Raw genomic sequence first — 14,347 nt, 5'->3', positions numbered from 1 at the left:
ACTCTAGTAGGTAAAACTTAAACTAATATGACGTAGCGCACTCTAGTAAACGTAAACAAGATGTTGGCATCCAGCAGACGAAAACAAGATGGCGGACATGTCGTAATAGCTGATAATATATATATATATATTAGTGGTAGGAGGTCAGTCTGCCGGCGGTTTTTGTGGAGGAAGGATCTGTCGCCATTTATTTTTGACCTCACCCCTCACCGGGTTCGAACTGAGGACTCCGTGACATTTTTTAAATATAATTTTATTAAATATTTATTAATTAAAATCTTTATAATTTTTTGTCAAATTTCTAGCATAATAAATACGGATTTTCAAGATGACGCCATAACGAAAATTGCGACGATCTAGAATCCAAGATGGTGTCGGTAACGAACCGTGCCACGATTATGTCATACTCATCCAAAATGGTGGGCGTAACGAATCAAGCAATGTTTCTAAAATCGAAAATGGCGGCCGTAACGAAAAGTGCAACGGTGGTGTCATTATTCAAAATGTCGAGTGTGGCGTAAGACCTTTTTATTACTTTTTATTGAGAATTTTTTTCATATAGGTATTATAAATAAATTACTGGTTTACTCTCGCCGGGAATCGAACCGAGGACCTAAATCAATTAAGTAACTAATATTTGAAGTAAGCAATTTTTTTATTTTTTCCGAACTTTTTGATTAAAAATTAAATAATTCGAATTTTATGGTCGAGGTCAAGGTCAAAACTCCTCACCAGTGGCTTAGGGGCGGCTTGTTGTTGGGGTATTTAAGCCATCTCGGGGAATTTTGGTTCTTTCTAAGGCAAAAGTATTTTGAGGTTTTTCGAATTCCGAAGTTTTGAATTTTTTAGGACAAAAACGGGAAATTTTCTCTCAAAACGGAAATTTTTCCAGTGGAATTGGGAAATTTAAAGAGATTTTGAGTCATTTTGAGTCATTCTTTAGTCATTTTTGAAGGTCAAGTTCATCCAAGATGGCCGTCGTGACATCACAATCCAAAATGGCGGTCAGCTCCAGGGCTCCACACCCTGGACCCTGTGCCAGCTCCGGCCAATATATATTGCTATTATTATTTCACTACGTTTTTTTAACGTATTATAATACCCACATGGCAAAGTGTTGTGTTGTTCAATACTCCTATTAGCGGAACGAACGATAAACATCTGTATATTATTTCTTTATCTTTCTTTACCTCTGTCTCTCTTTTTAAACACCGTGGAAATGTTTGCGCTCGCTGGCACACTGCAGCACAAGCGCCAACTGCAGGCCGCGTCGAAAAATTGAATGGAGCGTGCCTCTCCCTATTTCCTGTTACATATTTCCGTCACACTCACGAAATTACTCCCACCAAATGTTGTATACTGAGATCTAAGATGTTACACATGAATATTTAATTATTTTTGTACTTAATAGAAATTGTATGTATATCAGTCCTACCAATCACCAAATGTTATAAGTTAAATCGTAAATTAATGCAATAGATGTATGTTATTTTTTATGTTTTATTTAATAATATGATGTTGCAACAAATACTTTCTTTAAAGGTTAGTTTCAAAAATTTCCTTTGTCTATTGCTTTACTATGTAAGGGACCACCTTAAATTTATTTCTCTGCGGTTTTTTGAAATCACTCCAGATCAGTGCTGAGAAGATTCTTTGTCATGAACCTAGGCCGACTCTTTCTCCAAGTCTCTCTCAACTCGGTCGCTGTAGATTTCAGTATCCATGTTTCCTTATCTTTTTAACGAGATATTAAAGCATATTTAAAAAAAATATATATTTTTAGAAGTTGGTTCGAGGGTTCAATGAAACTGAGCATATGATTGCTGTTTACTACCCGAGAGCACTTACCTGTGCCAGACACGCAAATGATAACGCCACACACATGAGCGTTGCTGTCATGTTGGACCGCTCTTGCGGCCTCGCAGTCAGACTATTGTATATATAGCAGCCTCAAGTGCGCCGGTTAGATACTCTCTATTTACACAGCTGCTCAACAGGTGCGGTGTGTTTGTAACAGTCGACTGCATTCCCAGGAGCAAAGCTCATGTCCCACTTAAGGTGCGATTCCTATGCAGCGTTTGATGCACGCGTCGACGTAGTGTGTCTGACGTACGGCTGACGCATGGATGTCGATTCCTATGGAGCGTCAGTCGCCATCAGGTCCCGGTACTGAAAGGATGAATGACCATGGTTTGTTACTTTATTTAATATTAGGAGAAATTAAAGATGTAGAAATTCTTCTGCAACTACGTAAGGGATATGCTCAAACAACACTGATTTTCCAAATAAGAACAGAGGAAGATTGTTTTGAACATCTAATCAATAGAATGAATTTAAAAGATGACAAGGCGATTATATGGAAAGAGTATGAATCCATACGATTGTAGAACCTGCAAGAATTGACGGTAAAAAAAGCTTATTTTTAACTAAGATACCCTCTTTCTTGAGTTAATGAATTTTTTGGAAATTTTCGTAGCTCTTCTAATATTTCGTTTATTGTTGCATTCTGTTTGAAGAATTTACTTAAATGTGCATTCCTAGAGAAAATTAACGAGTCTCTTTATGAAATAAACAGAAATAAATCACTGCCAACTGAAAAACTAGGACCATTAGAAATTAATTGTGGTTGTGCGCATGAATAAGCATTTTCTGTGAAAGTATTATTGTAGTGACGTCGACCGGGGCTACGCCCTCCCCCTGAGCCCGATGTGCCTCACGCCGTTGACACCCCTCTCCTCCCACCTCCACCCTCTGTTTCAAACCTCCCGCCGCCGAGTGTGTGCGTGTGTGCGTGTGAGCCTTGGCCCTGCAGAGGCAGTAGCTTCAGTGCCACCTTCCCGTAAAAACTTAATTAAAATAATAAGTCATTGTAATGTAAACCTTTTATCTTCATCTATTTTTAAATTCCTAAGTGTTTAAGTTTTTAGTTGTAGTTAGTAAGGACGGTGCAGCGCCTCAGGCGGGCAACCCCGGAACTACCCGCAACTACTTTTTTGAACTTTAACGAATAAATTAAAAATAAGTTAAGTTTGATAATCGTAAATCACTGTGGTCAGTTTTTGCTTAATGTTTAAGAGGGTTTGTCATGTTAATATGTTACCAGGTGGATACCTGGTAACATAACGGGAACTTAACGCTTCCTGTCGGCCATGATGCAGTGGCCTCGTCAGTCAGCTTCCGTTCGCCGCCCGGGGCAGAAGGCCTGCGCGCACCTCGTCGACTTCAATTTTAGTTTCACTGATCTGGTAACATCCGTCGCTCCATAATTATTTTTTAAACCTCTTTCTTTTCTTCGAGGTCTACCCCGGGAGGATGGCTCCTTAACGTAATTATTTAAATACAGTTGGATATTTTATTTCTTAATACGTAACGAACTTTCGAGGCCAGGCCACGAGGTGACCTGGTCAGTCTTTAAGCCGGTGTAATATTCCTGTTGGCATGTTATTTCAGTGTATCAGTTAATAACTCTCTTTTCACGTAATTACTTATGTAACGTTTGTTTCCCTGTGCCGCTCGACGTCAATAAAGAGCTATCCCTAGACTTCTGCGAGTTTCACTGAGCAGCCGTGTGAGTCCCGAGGCGTGTGGGACTAGTGCTACTGCACAAGGGGCAGTCGAGCCTAGTCCCCACACGGGTCACGTCACGCCCCCGAGCCAGGAGTCTACGGCCTGGTCCACGTGCCCCTACACGTGGTGGCGCCCAAGTTACACAGTTTCAGTCTATCCGAAAAAAAACCCGTAACGACAGTAGAATAGGGGCTTTTGCGCCTGGCTTCTGGCTGAGGAGTGATGCGCCAGACCACCATCTTGGATTGTGACGTCACGGTGGCCACTTTTTGTGCCAATTTTGCAAGCTTGTGAACTTCTCATTGTCGTGCAAAGTTAGAGTTCTAGTACAAGCCAGAATTTGGTTTGTATTTTTTTTTGTTTTAATTTTAAATATTTTATTAATTTTTTTTCTTTAATTTTATGATATCAAAGAAAACTTGTGGTGGTTTTCTCCGTGTGCTTCCGATTATTCTTGTCAATATGATGGTGGTTTTCTCCGTGTGCTTCTGGTTACAGATGAGAAATATATCTCTGCATGAAGGATTTTTTACTTAATGAGACATGTCATTTTATTCAATGTTACATTTAATTAATGAATTTCTGCTACTTACACTTACAATATTTTTATCAGGTGGAAATAAAAAAAAAAAATATCATTACTCAGTCAAATAATAATAATAAGCTCTGAGAAATCTGAGAAGCACTAACAGGAAGGACGAACATCCTTCTCCTTGGAGTCTAGCGAAGCCATCCTACCTTTGCGATCGTTAGTGAGCATCCTGCATCCCGCATAAAAGAAATAAATATTATTTACCTGCAAGCAACACGTGACGTCATCTGTTGTTGAAAAGCAGAACTACTTCCAACAAGTACCTTTGCATGAGATAAATTAACTCTCGCTGACGAAAAAATTTAAAAATTTCTATTTAAGTAATGGTTACAATTTGAAACTCTTAGATTTGCATCCAACATTAGTCACAGAAGTTACCATGGATCATAGTTTGTTATCTGCAGCTGAATCGGAAGGCAGCTGCTGAAGGTACTGTAGCAAGGATTTTGTCATGAGAAGGAATGCTAGACGTCATGAGAAGAATGATTGTGTTAAAAACCCACTACGTAAAATGTTGAGCTGTAATCGGTGTACCAGGTTGTTAACACGAATTGACAGCTTAAAAAGACATGATAGAACATGTAAAGCCAAGCCTACTTACGGCATAGAGGACATCGATGGATCTACTAGAATAAAGAAGAGTGATCTGCATTACGACAATAATTTTCCTTGTCCTGAGCGTGATGGTATTAGCTCACCCGATCGTGACGAAGAACATAAATTGTAGAATGTTGATGGCTTCGGGAAGACTGAAACTAATGGAAGTAACAACACCGTGTAAAGTGAGAATACATTCAAGCCCATATTCAGTAGACCCTCCATACTTGGTAAAAATTATGGACTCCTAAAAAGGAAGCATGAAGACGATGAAGACACTTCGACATCAACGATATCGAATTCTTACGGTAATCACGGTGAAGACGATGCCTTCTACAGTGATTGCTTAAGTGACTCTGAAGCTGGTGACGCGATCGAAGACTGTGCTGAAGCAGCTAAAGCAGGCAAGATCGAAGACTGTGATGGTGTCCTGAGATCAAAACGGTGGAAACGTCGTTATATATTAAATAAATCTGATCAAGCTTGTGATGATCACTGGCTCGATGATGAAAGTTACCCTGAGGTTGGTGTTTAAACGGAAGACACCAGAGATCATAATATTTATTTAAAACGTGCAAGGAAGATGGTGGCAGACGAGATTGATTACACATCATGGAAAGATCCAAACATATTGGTTGACCGGCTAAGACTGTTGGTGGCATCTGTTCGTAGAGAAAACTACTCGCATATCGACGAAGTATCATCTATACTTAAAGAACTGCGGAAAGCTGGCTACATACTAAAATCATTTGTTTAACTGTCATGTGTGTACTATTGAAAAATAAATGAATTATTTATATTTAAATAAAAGTATGTTTTTTTTTTTCTTTATTCGGATTTCCAACTAAACCTGTGTGTTTCCGCTACTGTGTGTGTGATCATTCCGTTTCATGTGTGTTCGTTCCGTTTCCCGTGTGTACTGTGTGTACGTTCCGTTTCCTGTGTGTACTTTGTGTAAATTCCGTTTCCTGTGTGTACTGTGTGTACATTCCATTTTCCTGTGTGTACTGTGTGTACATTCCGTTTTACTTTGTGTACTTTGTGTACATTCCGTTTTCCTGTGTGTACTGTGTGAACATTCCGTTTTCCTGTGTGTGCATTCCGTTTTCCTGTGTGTACTGTGTGTACATTCCGTTTTCCTGTGTGTACTGAGTTCATGGTGTATACGTCTGACATTGTTCATGACCTGGTCTTGCGGTCCGAAGACGCTTGGTCTATATGTATGGATGGTTTTGTACATGAACATTTTAAAGGTTAATCTAAGTATCAGAAAACTAGACTTTCATGTAATGCATAGCGGCACTGTATTTATTTAGATGGTCAGGTATATTGACTTGAGTGGTTTTTCGTAGAGTGAATGATTAATAAATTCAACGAAAGGTAATGGAAAACAAAATATTAAATATGTTTAATATTAAGTTACACCTGTCACTGGTCAAGAATCGAACCGAAGACAGGAATCCATCGAATCAATATGTAAATTAATAAGTGATTTTTTTCGGTGACTTTTGGAATCTTCCCCGAATCTCTAGCTAAATAATTACATGATTTCAATATGGTGACCAAATTTCAAGATGCCGGGGCACCTCAGTAATAATAAATGATTACTGCACTCTAGCGGGTTAGAATAAAACTAGCATGATGGTAATGATGGTAATGATGGTAAGACGAGTACACACACAAGATGGTGTCCTCCATTAGACGAAAACAAGATGGTGGCTCCAGCGGACGAAGACAAGATGGCGGACATGTCGTCATACCAGCTGATGGTATATACCTTGTTATTGGTGGTGGTAGGTCAGTCTGTAGGCAGCTTCTGTGGAGGAAGGATCTGTTTTTTTCTTTGCTCTTACCAGTTTCGAATTAAGGACGGGAATCAATCTAATGAATCAGTATATTGATTATAAATTTATTTAATGAATTTTGGAATTTTTTTCGTTAAAATCGGATAATAAATAAATATTTTCAAGATGGTGGTCGTCAGGGAAATTTAAACAAGTGGTGACATAATTCAAAATGTCGGGTGGGGCGTAAGACATTTTTATTACTTTTTAGTGAGAATTTTTTAAATATATTAATAAATTACTGGTTTACTCTCGCCGGAAACCGAACCGAGGACCTAAATCGTTTAAATAAATCAACATTTTAAGTTGGCAATTTTTAAAATATTTTTTGGAATTTTTTCGGAATTTCTAGCATAAAAATTACAGATTTTCAAGATGGCGACCATAACGGTAATTGCAACAGTTACGTCTTAATACAAGATGGTGATTCTGTCTCAAACAGGTGGTGCTATTATTAATTCAAATTAAAAAAAATTACAAGTCCGAATATGCATGTTATTTTTATATAGGGGTGGGAAGGGCAATGGCACGCACGTTATTTAAAACTTTATTAAAAATTGAAAATTTCTTTTGGGTTGGATTTGCAACAATATTACAAATTAAAGTATTATATTCTGAATAGTTTATTTTATATTAATTTATTCTTAAAATCTTGTAGTGCGTACCATTACCCGCACAGTTGGGGCAATTGTACAGACAGAAAACACTTGGTGCGTACCATTATCCGCACAGGTAACACATGTAACTATACAAATAAATAAACGGTTATTGAAGCTTCTACAAATATAACTTAAACAACAGCAGATAGGTACTATAGTATATCTTAGATAACATTGGGACTACACAAGAACAAGCACTGTAAATACAAAATATTACAAACAAAATTACCAAATTCTTAAAACATTATACAATTACTGGTCATAATTATGTGGCCTACAAACCAGATAGCCTTGATACTTGAAAAATTTTTAGATACAAAAAAAACCAAGGTCATGTTTGAGGTTAAACAGAAATATGGAAAACCCAAAGCCAAAATTTTTTTTTTATCTTCATGCTTATTCGTCGCAGTCTCTCGGCCGTCTGACTCGAAGGCTGTCACAGTAGGCTGGCATCGCGTTGTGGTATGTACTCGGCTGTGAAACTTAGCTTCTGTATTTAGTATGTTCTATTATTCTGGCCTGCGCGTTGTAGCCGCGCTTTAACCTTTGTATTTTTGCCATGATTTCTAATGTTTGTAAGCCATCTGGACCCTTCAGGTCATTGCTTGAATTTAGTTCTTTGCTTTTGTTTCTTTTGCTCACGCCGAGTACTGCCTGTAGCCTCATGTAAATGTTCTGCGATTGTATATGAGCACGCCACGATGGCATTGGACACTTCTTGTCAAGCCGCATCGTAATTATAATTTCTTTCTTGCTGTTGCTTTTAGCCTAGCGGCCCATATGATTTGTGCTACTTCTAACTCTTCGCCACCTGGCCCACTTTATCTCCACATTGTTTTATCATTGTATGCATGATTGTCTTGTATATCCCGCGGGAATCCACGAGGAACGTATAATTGTTGCTAATTTGCTTGTGATCGACTTATATAAGCATGTCTACAAATAAATATATTTTGTTGTATATCATTCGATTTTTCAGCACCAGCCCGCCACTGCTGTGGGTCTTAATTTAAAGACCCCTCGCTGTTTTCTACGTTTTCAGTTGTGACCCTTCGCGCCTACAAAACAAAAGTCACAAGTAAAGTTGTGTGCAGATTCTGCAGCACTGCATTCTGAGTGCACCCACCCCGAACAACAACACATCGATACCATAACTCTCTGTCTTGGCCAAACTCACCACAAAACAGACAAACATCCTAAGTTGTGTTCACTTCTGGCAAACAATTTAAACTTATGTCACTTAGTTCATCACTATCACTGATGACGGTAGATGTTTCATCTTCTGATGAGCTGGAGCTTACTTCATTAACAATTCTTCTTCTCCCTTCAAAGAAATGTTTCTAGTTTTAGATCTACAACTATGTTGCTCTTTCGTTTGACTTTTATGTTATTTCGGTGCACTACTTTTAACAAATTTGAGCTTCCATTTTGTTCCCTATTTACCAAAACTTCTTTCCTGGGTGTTGCAGTTAAAACTTCTGAATGTTGCTTAGGCCTCGATTTTCGTCTCTGTTGTGAAGACGACGAATTTAAAACAGGTAAAGGTGAAATTTGTTGAAAAGTTGTCACCTCACTTGAACCTACTTCAAGTTCGTGCAGTCTAGAAGGAGTACAACCGGAACTAGAATCTCTGTTATTAAAACGCCCATGTGTTCCTGAAGAAACATCTTTACTAAAACCTGCCACACTACACCCAACCTCTGGTGATAGTCTTGCACTGCAGAGTTCTCCATTTCCTTCCTGCTCAATATTGTTTCGTCCATTCCTCTCTTCCTCGATGTTGTTAGGTCCATTCTTCTCTTCCTCGATGTTGTTAGGTCCATTCCTCTCGTCCTCGATGTTGTTAGGTCCATTCCTCTCGTCCTCAATGTTGTTAGGTCCATTCCTCTCGTCCTCGATGTTGTTAGGTCCATTCCTCTCGTCCTCGATGTTGTTAGGTCCATTCCTCTCGTCCTCAATGTTGTTAGGTCCATTCCTCTCGTCCTCGATATTGTTAGGTCCATTCCTCTCGTCCTCAATGTTGTTAGGTCCATTCCTCTCGTCGTCAATGTTGTTAGGTCCATTCCTCTTGTCCTCGATGTTGTTAGGTCCATTCCTCTCGTCCACGATGTTGTTAGGTCCATTCCTCTCGTCGTCAATGTTGTTAGGTCCATTCCTATCGTCCTCAATGTTGTTAGGTCCATTCCTCTCGTCCTCGATGTTGTTAGGTCCATTCCTCTCTTCCTCGATGTTGTTAGGTCCATTCTTCTCTTCCTCGATGTTGTTAGGTCCATTCCTCTCGTCCTCGATGTTGTTAGGTCCATTCCTCTCGTCCTCAATGTTGTTAGGTCCATTCCTCTCGTCCTCGATGTTGTTAGGTCCATTCCTCTCGTCCTCGATGTTGTTAGGTCCATTCCTCTCGTCCTCAATGTTGTTAGGTCCATTCCTCTCGTCCTCGATGTTGTTAGGTCCATTCCTCTCGTCCTCGATGTTGTTAGGTCCATTCCTCTCGTCCTCAATGTTGTTAGGTCCATTCCTCTCGTCCTCGATGTTGTTAGGTCCATTCCTCTCGTCCTCGATGTTGTTAGGTCCATTCCTCTCGTCCTCGATGTTGTTAGGTCCATTCCTCTCGTCGTCAATGTTGTTAGGTCCATTCCTCTCGTCCTCAATGTTGTTAGGTCCATTCCTCTCGTCCTCGATGTTGTTAGGTCCATTCCTCTCGTCGTCAATGTTGTTAGGTCCATTCCTCTTGTCCTCGATGTTGTTAGGTCCATTCCTCTCGTCCTCGATGTTGTTAGGTCCATTCCTCTCGTCGTCAATGTTGTTAGGTCCATTCCTCTCGTCCTCGATGTTGTTAGGTCCATTCCTCTCGTCCTCAATGTTGTTAGGTCCATTCCTCTCGTCCTCGATGTTGTTAGGTCCATTCCTCTCGTCCTCGATGTTGTTAGGTCCATTCCTCTCGTCCTCGATGTTGTTAGGTCCATTCCTCTCGTCCTCGATGTTGTTAGGTCTATTCCTCTCGTCCTCGATGTTGTTAGGTCCATTCCTCTCGTCGTCAATGTTGTTAGGTCCATTCCTCTCGTCCTCGATGTTGTTAGGTCCATTCCTCTCGTCCTCGATGTTGTTAGGTCCATTCCTCTCGTCCTCGATGTTGTTAGGTCCATTCCTCTCGTCGTCAATGTTGTTAGGTCCATTCCTCTCGTCCTCGATGTTGTTAGGTCCATTCCTCTCGTCCTCGATGTTGTTAGGTCCATTCCTCTCGTCCTCGATGTTGTTAGGTCCATTTCTCTCGTCCTCGATGTTGTTAGGTCCATTCCTCTCGTCCTCGATGTTGTTAGGTCCATTCCTCTCGTCTCGTCAATGTTGTTAGGTCCATTCCTCTCGTCCTCGATGTTGTTAGGTCCATTCCTCTCTTCCTCGACGTTGTCATGTTCAGTTGAAGCCACTTCAGTATTGGTGGGCGCAAAATCTTCGACACAAAATACACCCGGATTCTGTGGATATATTCTTTTTTTTTTAAACCCCGAAACAGGTTTATCAATGCTAACAACGTTTTCGTAAGCAGACTTAAAAAATTTTGGGATGTCTTCTCTCTCAATTTTTTCATAGGGATGATTTCTCATAAAGAGTGAACACTCCGAGTGATAAGCCATTTTCAAAGGACCAAAAAACGACACATCTTGTGGTTGAAGTCGGTGCGATGAATGGGGTGGGAATGACAGAACAGTAATTCCATTTTTTACAGAAGTTGTAAGGAGCTAATGATGTGTGGCTTGAATGGTTATCCAAAAGGAGAAGCGTCGGATTGTCTGCCGATGAATTGGTATGCTGTTGAAAATGGTGAAGCCATTCAGAAAACAACTCTTCGTTTATCCACCCTGATCTGAACATCCTGTAAACACTTCCTGGAGGTCCTCCGCGTCTTAAACCAACAGATAATCTGGCACCTGGGTATACAAACATGGGAAGGATGAAAATACCAGTCGCACTCACGGCACAGCAAATTGTGACATTTCTTCCTCTCTCTAGGCTAGTCGCAGTTCCAACTTGTTTTTGGCCTCTTGGGGCAATAACAGATGGTGGTCTCTGAACATTTGTTACTCCAGTCTCATCGACGTTGAGTATGCGACTCGGTGGATATTTATGCTTTTCATACAAATCAGAAAGGTTCGTGAAGAACAAGCCAACTTCAGTTTTGTTGAAACTGAGAATCCTGCTGAGCGAGGTTGGTTCAGGTTTACGTAAACTTAAAGTAGGATTTCGTCTCAAAATCCTTGAGCCCAGTCTTTTCCTGGTTAAAGGTGTGGTTGATTAGATTACGTTCAGCAAATTCAAATACAATCCGTCTCAGTTTTATTAGAGTGACACTATAAAACAGTTTACACAACTTCAAAAGATGAGAAAAATTTCATTTTCGTGCTCTACACTTAAAACAGGTTTTCTTCCCATTACAGGACCGCTGAAAACTCCAGTCTTAAGTCGTTTTCGGAGTGTCGCTTCGTGAATGCCGTGATTCTTACCTGCAGCTCTGATACTCATTCCTCTCCCTACAGCTGCTACAGCCGCTGATAAACTTTCCTCTTTCCATGCGGCTTTATTAGTGGTACGTTTGTGCCTGCGAAACATCTGAAAAGCACTTGCTTAATTGCCAAAATTTTTACATTGAAATGTTTGTAGGCATATGACATCTATGGGTCGTAATTCAATAATGCATATTCGAACATTGTAGTCTAAGCTTTGAAATTTAAATGGTACAAGTGTTGCGAAAGTAGCCCAGTATTGGCCAGAAGTTGCATTGGGAAACCAAGGAAACCGATATCAGGATGGCCTCACCTGGATTTGAACCCATACCCTGCCAGATGCGAGTCCAGAATATCAGGCCCATCATTGTGCCATCTCGGTCGGTGGAGAAAAGAAATTGCTGTCTGTGTGAGATTAAATAACCACCTAGTCTCGTCAGTGCACTTATTTGCAGAACCATAATATTATGTGAAATAATAATTTTATCTTTGAAATACATTTCGGTTTATTGTCTAACGATGTGCCACAGTGTTATGTGGTAAAACTGTTTCGTAAAAGACCCGGACTCAAATTTCAGGCCAACCGATCTGAAAGCAGTTGTTTCATGGTTTTCCAAAATCACTCCAAGCATGTGACAGTATTGTTAATTACCGGGGTCCACATACAATTATGTATGTGAGTAAGTTCTGCACGAATAGCACATTACTGCCACACAGAAATAAATTTCAATAATACAGAATGAGGGGCAATGGTACGCACAAGAGGGGTATTCAGATGCATGGTAGGGTATTCGGACGCATGCCTGCGTACTATTACCCCTCCGCACGCCATTTTATAAATAACAGTCGTACTGGGACACGAGGATGTTTTATACTTCACATACAAATGACATGAAATAATTAAAAGAAAAACAGAATTATATAATTGTTTATAGTAAAATAAAGTTAGTCATTTCTGAATTACAACAAGAACAAAGCTGAAACATATAACAAGAAAATATCGAAAAACAAAAAAATTCTACTTACTTCGACACCCAATATGATCTTGGGCTGGCCAACCACTGGAGTTAGTTCTTCCCTGCTCCGCTAGATTGCAGCATGTTACTGACGCGCTAAACTTTCACAATGACGAAATATCCATCTGCGTACCATTACCCGCTGCGTCTCATTACCGCTCTTTCCCCTATACCTTATATAATTCTCAGTCTGGTAAATGTCGCGATGGCCTTGCGGTTAAAGGCGTATGTTTTCCAACCTAGAGATCAGAACTGCGATGGTTCGAATCACAGCACTTCCAATGTATTTTGCATAAAAAATTAAATTTAATATGTCGATAAGTATCAAAATAGCTATGGTAGGTAATGGAACATCGACCTTATGTTATGAGATAGAGCGACGCTGGCGCTCTCTAGGAACAAACAACAGAAACAAAGTCGACGGTATCCAAGATGGCGGCCACCAGTGGAACAGAAAAAAAATGAAGAGTGACGCTGGCGCTTTCTAGGAACATACAACAGAAACTAATTTGACGGTATCCAAGATGGCAGGCTCCAGTGGAAAAAAAAAAATATTGTGACCAGACGAAAATTTCATCAAGAGTGAGTGGGGCGCTCGATTTAAAGATGGCGGATCCAAGATGGCTGATCCAATATGGCCGCCGGGGTAAAGGTAAAGGTCAAAGGTCAAGGTCACACTCATCCAAGATGGCTGCAGTGACGTCACAATCCAAGATGGCGGTTGGCACCACAGCCTTAAAGCCTGCATCCGCAGTCCCATTTGTATACTACTTATATCTCAAACCCCCGCCTTTATTTTATGTTATACATACGAAATCGCTGCCCTAGGACCCTTCAGTATACAGCAGTTCCTCGCACCAGGCCAGTCGTCTACCGAGGAGGCAATGTTCGCTTGTTGAGCGAGCGGGGCAAATATCATTTCAGCAAATGTGGCAATCGGTAAAGTGTGTACGTTAGTGGCTCATGACAAGTAGACGGATTGACGTTTTTCCCGAAAGAGTTCCTTTTCGTTTACGCGCCTCAGGAAATAAGATAAGTTTACAAATCCCTGCCAGTGTATCTAAAGCAGGACAAGGATATTCAAGACAGCTTGCCATGCACCGAGTGCGACCGAGACATGTCTTCCACGCAGAATCCTCACTCTAGCTTTGCATGTGTGTCACTGTGAATACCGCCAATGTACTTTCTGTGCAACATCCAGCGCCTCGCGTCCAAAGATGGGCATGTAGTTAAAAAACTTGCAGTGACCTTTGCCGTCGGTGGTGACGCAGTCAAGACTTATGAATACATGGTCCGCTCTTGACATGCAATAATAAAGCGATAGTCAATCAGAAATTGACTTATGAAATGCACGCACTCTTGTGGAATGATGGTAATGTAGACTATGATAAAGTTAAATCTGTGCTATCGGACTTCGTCGACCCTGAAGAAGATGTTGTGTACATCCTCAGAGACAAACAGAAACATATTAAAATTGAGCTGTGCAGTGCTAAAATATTTGACTTACAGAAACAAGGAAACTGACCTTCTTTCAGCAGATATATGGTAACAAAATTGAAACATGTGATAAATA

General features: G+C 40.3%; 2 protein-coding genes across 2 annotated transcripts in view; both read right to left on the bottom strand.

Moving 5' to 3' along the window:
* The window catches only part of LOC134531582 (uncharacterized protein DDB_G0271670-like), a 30,785-nt gene extending 28,869 nt beyond the window's left edge, over positions 1-1,916 (bottom strand). The window contains exon 1 of the mRNA XM_063367298.1: positions 1,849-1,916. Within this exon, the coding sequence (XP_063223368.1) occupies positions 1,849-1,899 (51 nt within the window). The 5' untranslated portion in view covers positions 1,900-1,916. The remainder of the gene's footprint in view (positions 1-1,848) is intronic.
* Positions 1,917-3,596: 1,680 nt separating this feature from the next.
* LOC134532212 (uncharacterized protein DDB_G0287625-like) lies at positions 3,597-12,126 on the bottom strand. The gene is made up of 3 exons (XM_063368631.1): positions 12,072-12,126; positions 8,958-10,591; positions 3,597-3,620 (listed from the first exon to the last, which is right to left on the bottom strand). Exons 1-3 carry the CDS (start codon positions 12,124-12,126, stop codon positions 3,597-3,599), a joined length of 1,713 nt encoding a protein of 570 aa, XP_063224701.1.
* Positions 12,127-14,347: the final 2,221 nt, after the last annotated feature.

The sequence above is a fragment of the Bacillus rossius genome, chromosome 5, assembly GCF_032445375.1.
Source record: "Bacillus rossius redtenbacheri isolate Brsri chromosome 5, Brsri_v3, whole genome shotgun sequence".
NCBI lineage: Eukaryota > Metazoa > Arthropoda > Insecta > Phasmatodea > Bacillidae > Bacillus > Bacillus rossius.
This window is presented reverse-complemented; position numbering and strand designations above follow the sequence as displayed.

What these genes read in the sequence shown, in the direction of transcription:
- LOC134532212 (XM_063368631.1), bottom strand. Translation starts at nt 12,126, where the DNA reads ATGATGGGCCTGATATTCTGGACTCGCATCTGGCAGGGTATGGGTTCA. An exon ending in GGGTATGGGTTCAAATCCAG is followed by an intron (nt 10,592 to 12,071) that starts GTGAGGCCATCC and finishes AACATTGACGAG; the next exon opens with ACGAGAGGAATGGACCTAAC. An exon ending in GTGCAAGACTATCACCAGAG is followed by an intron (nt 3,621 to 8,957) that starts GTTGGGTGTAGT and finishes TGTGGGGACTAG; the next exon opens with GCTCGACTGCCCCTTGTGCA.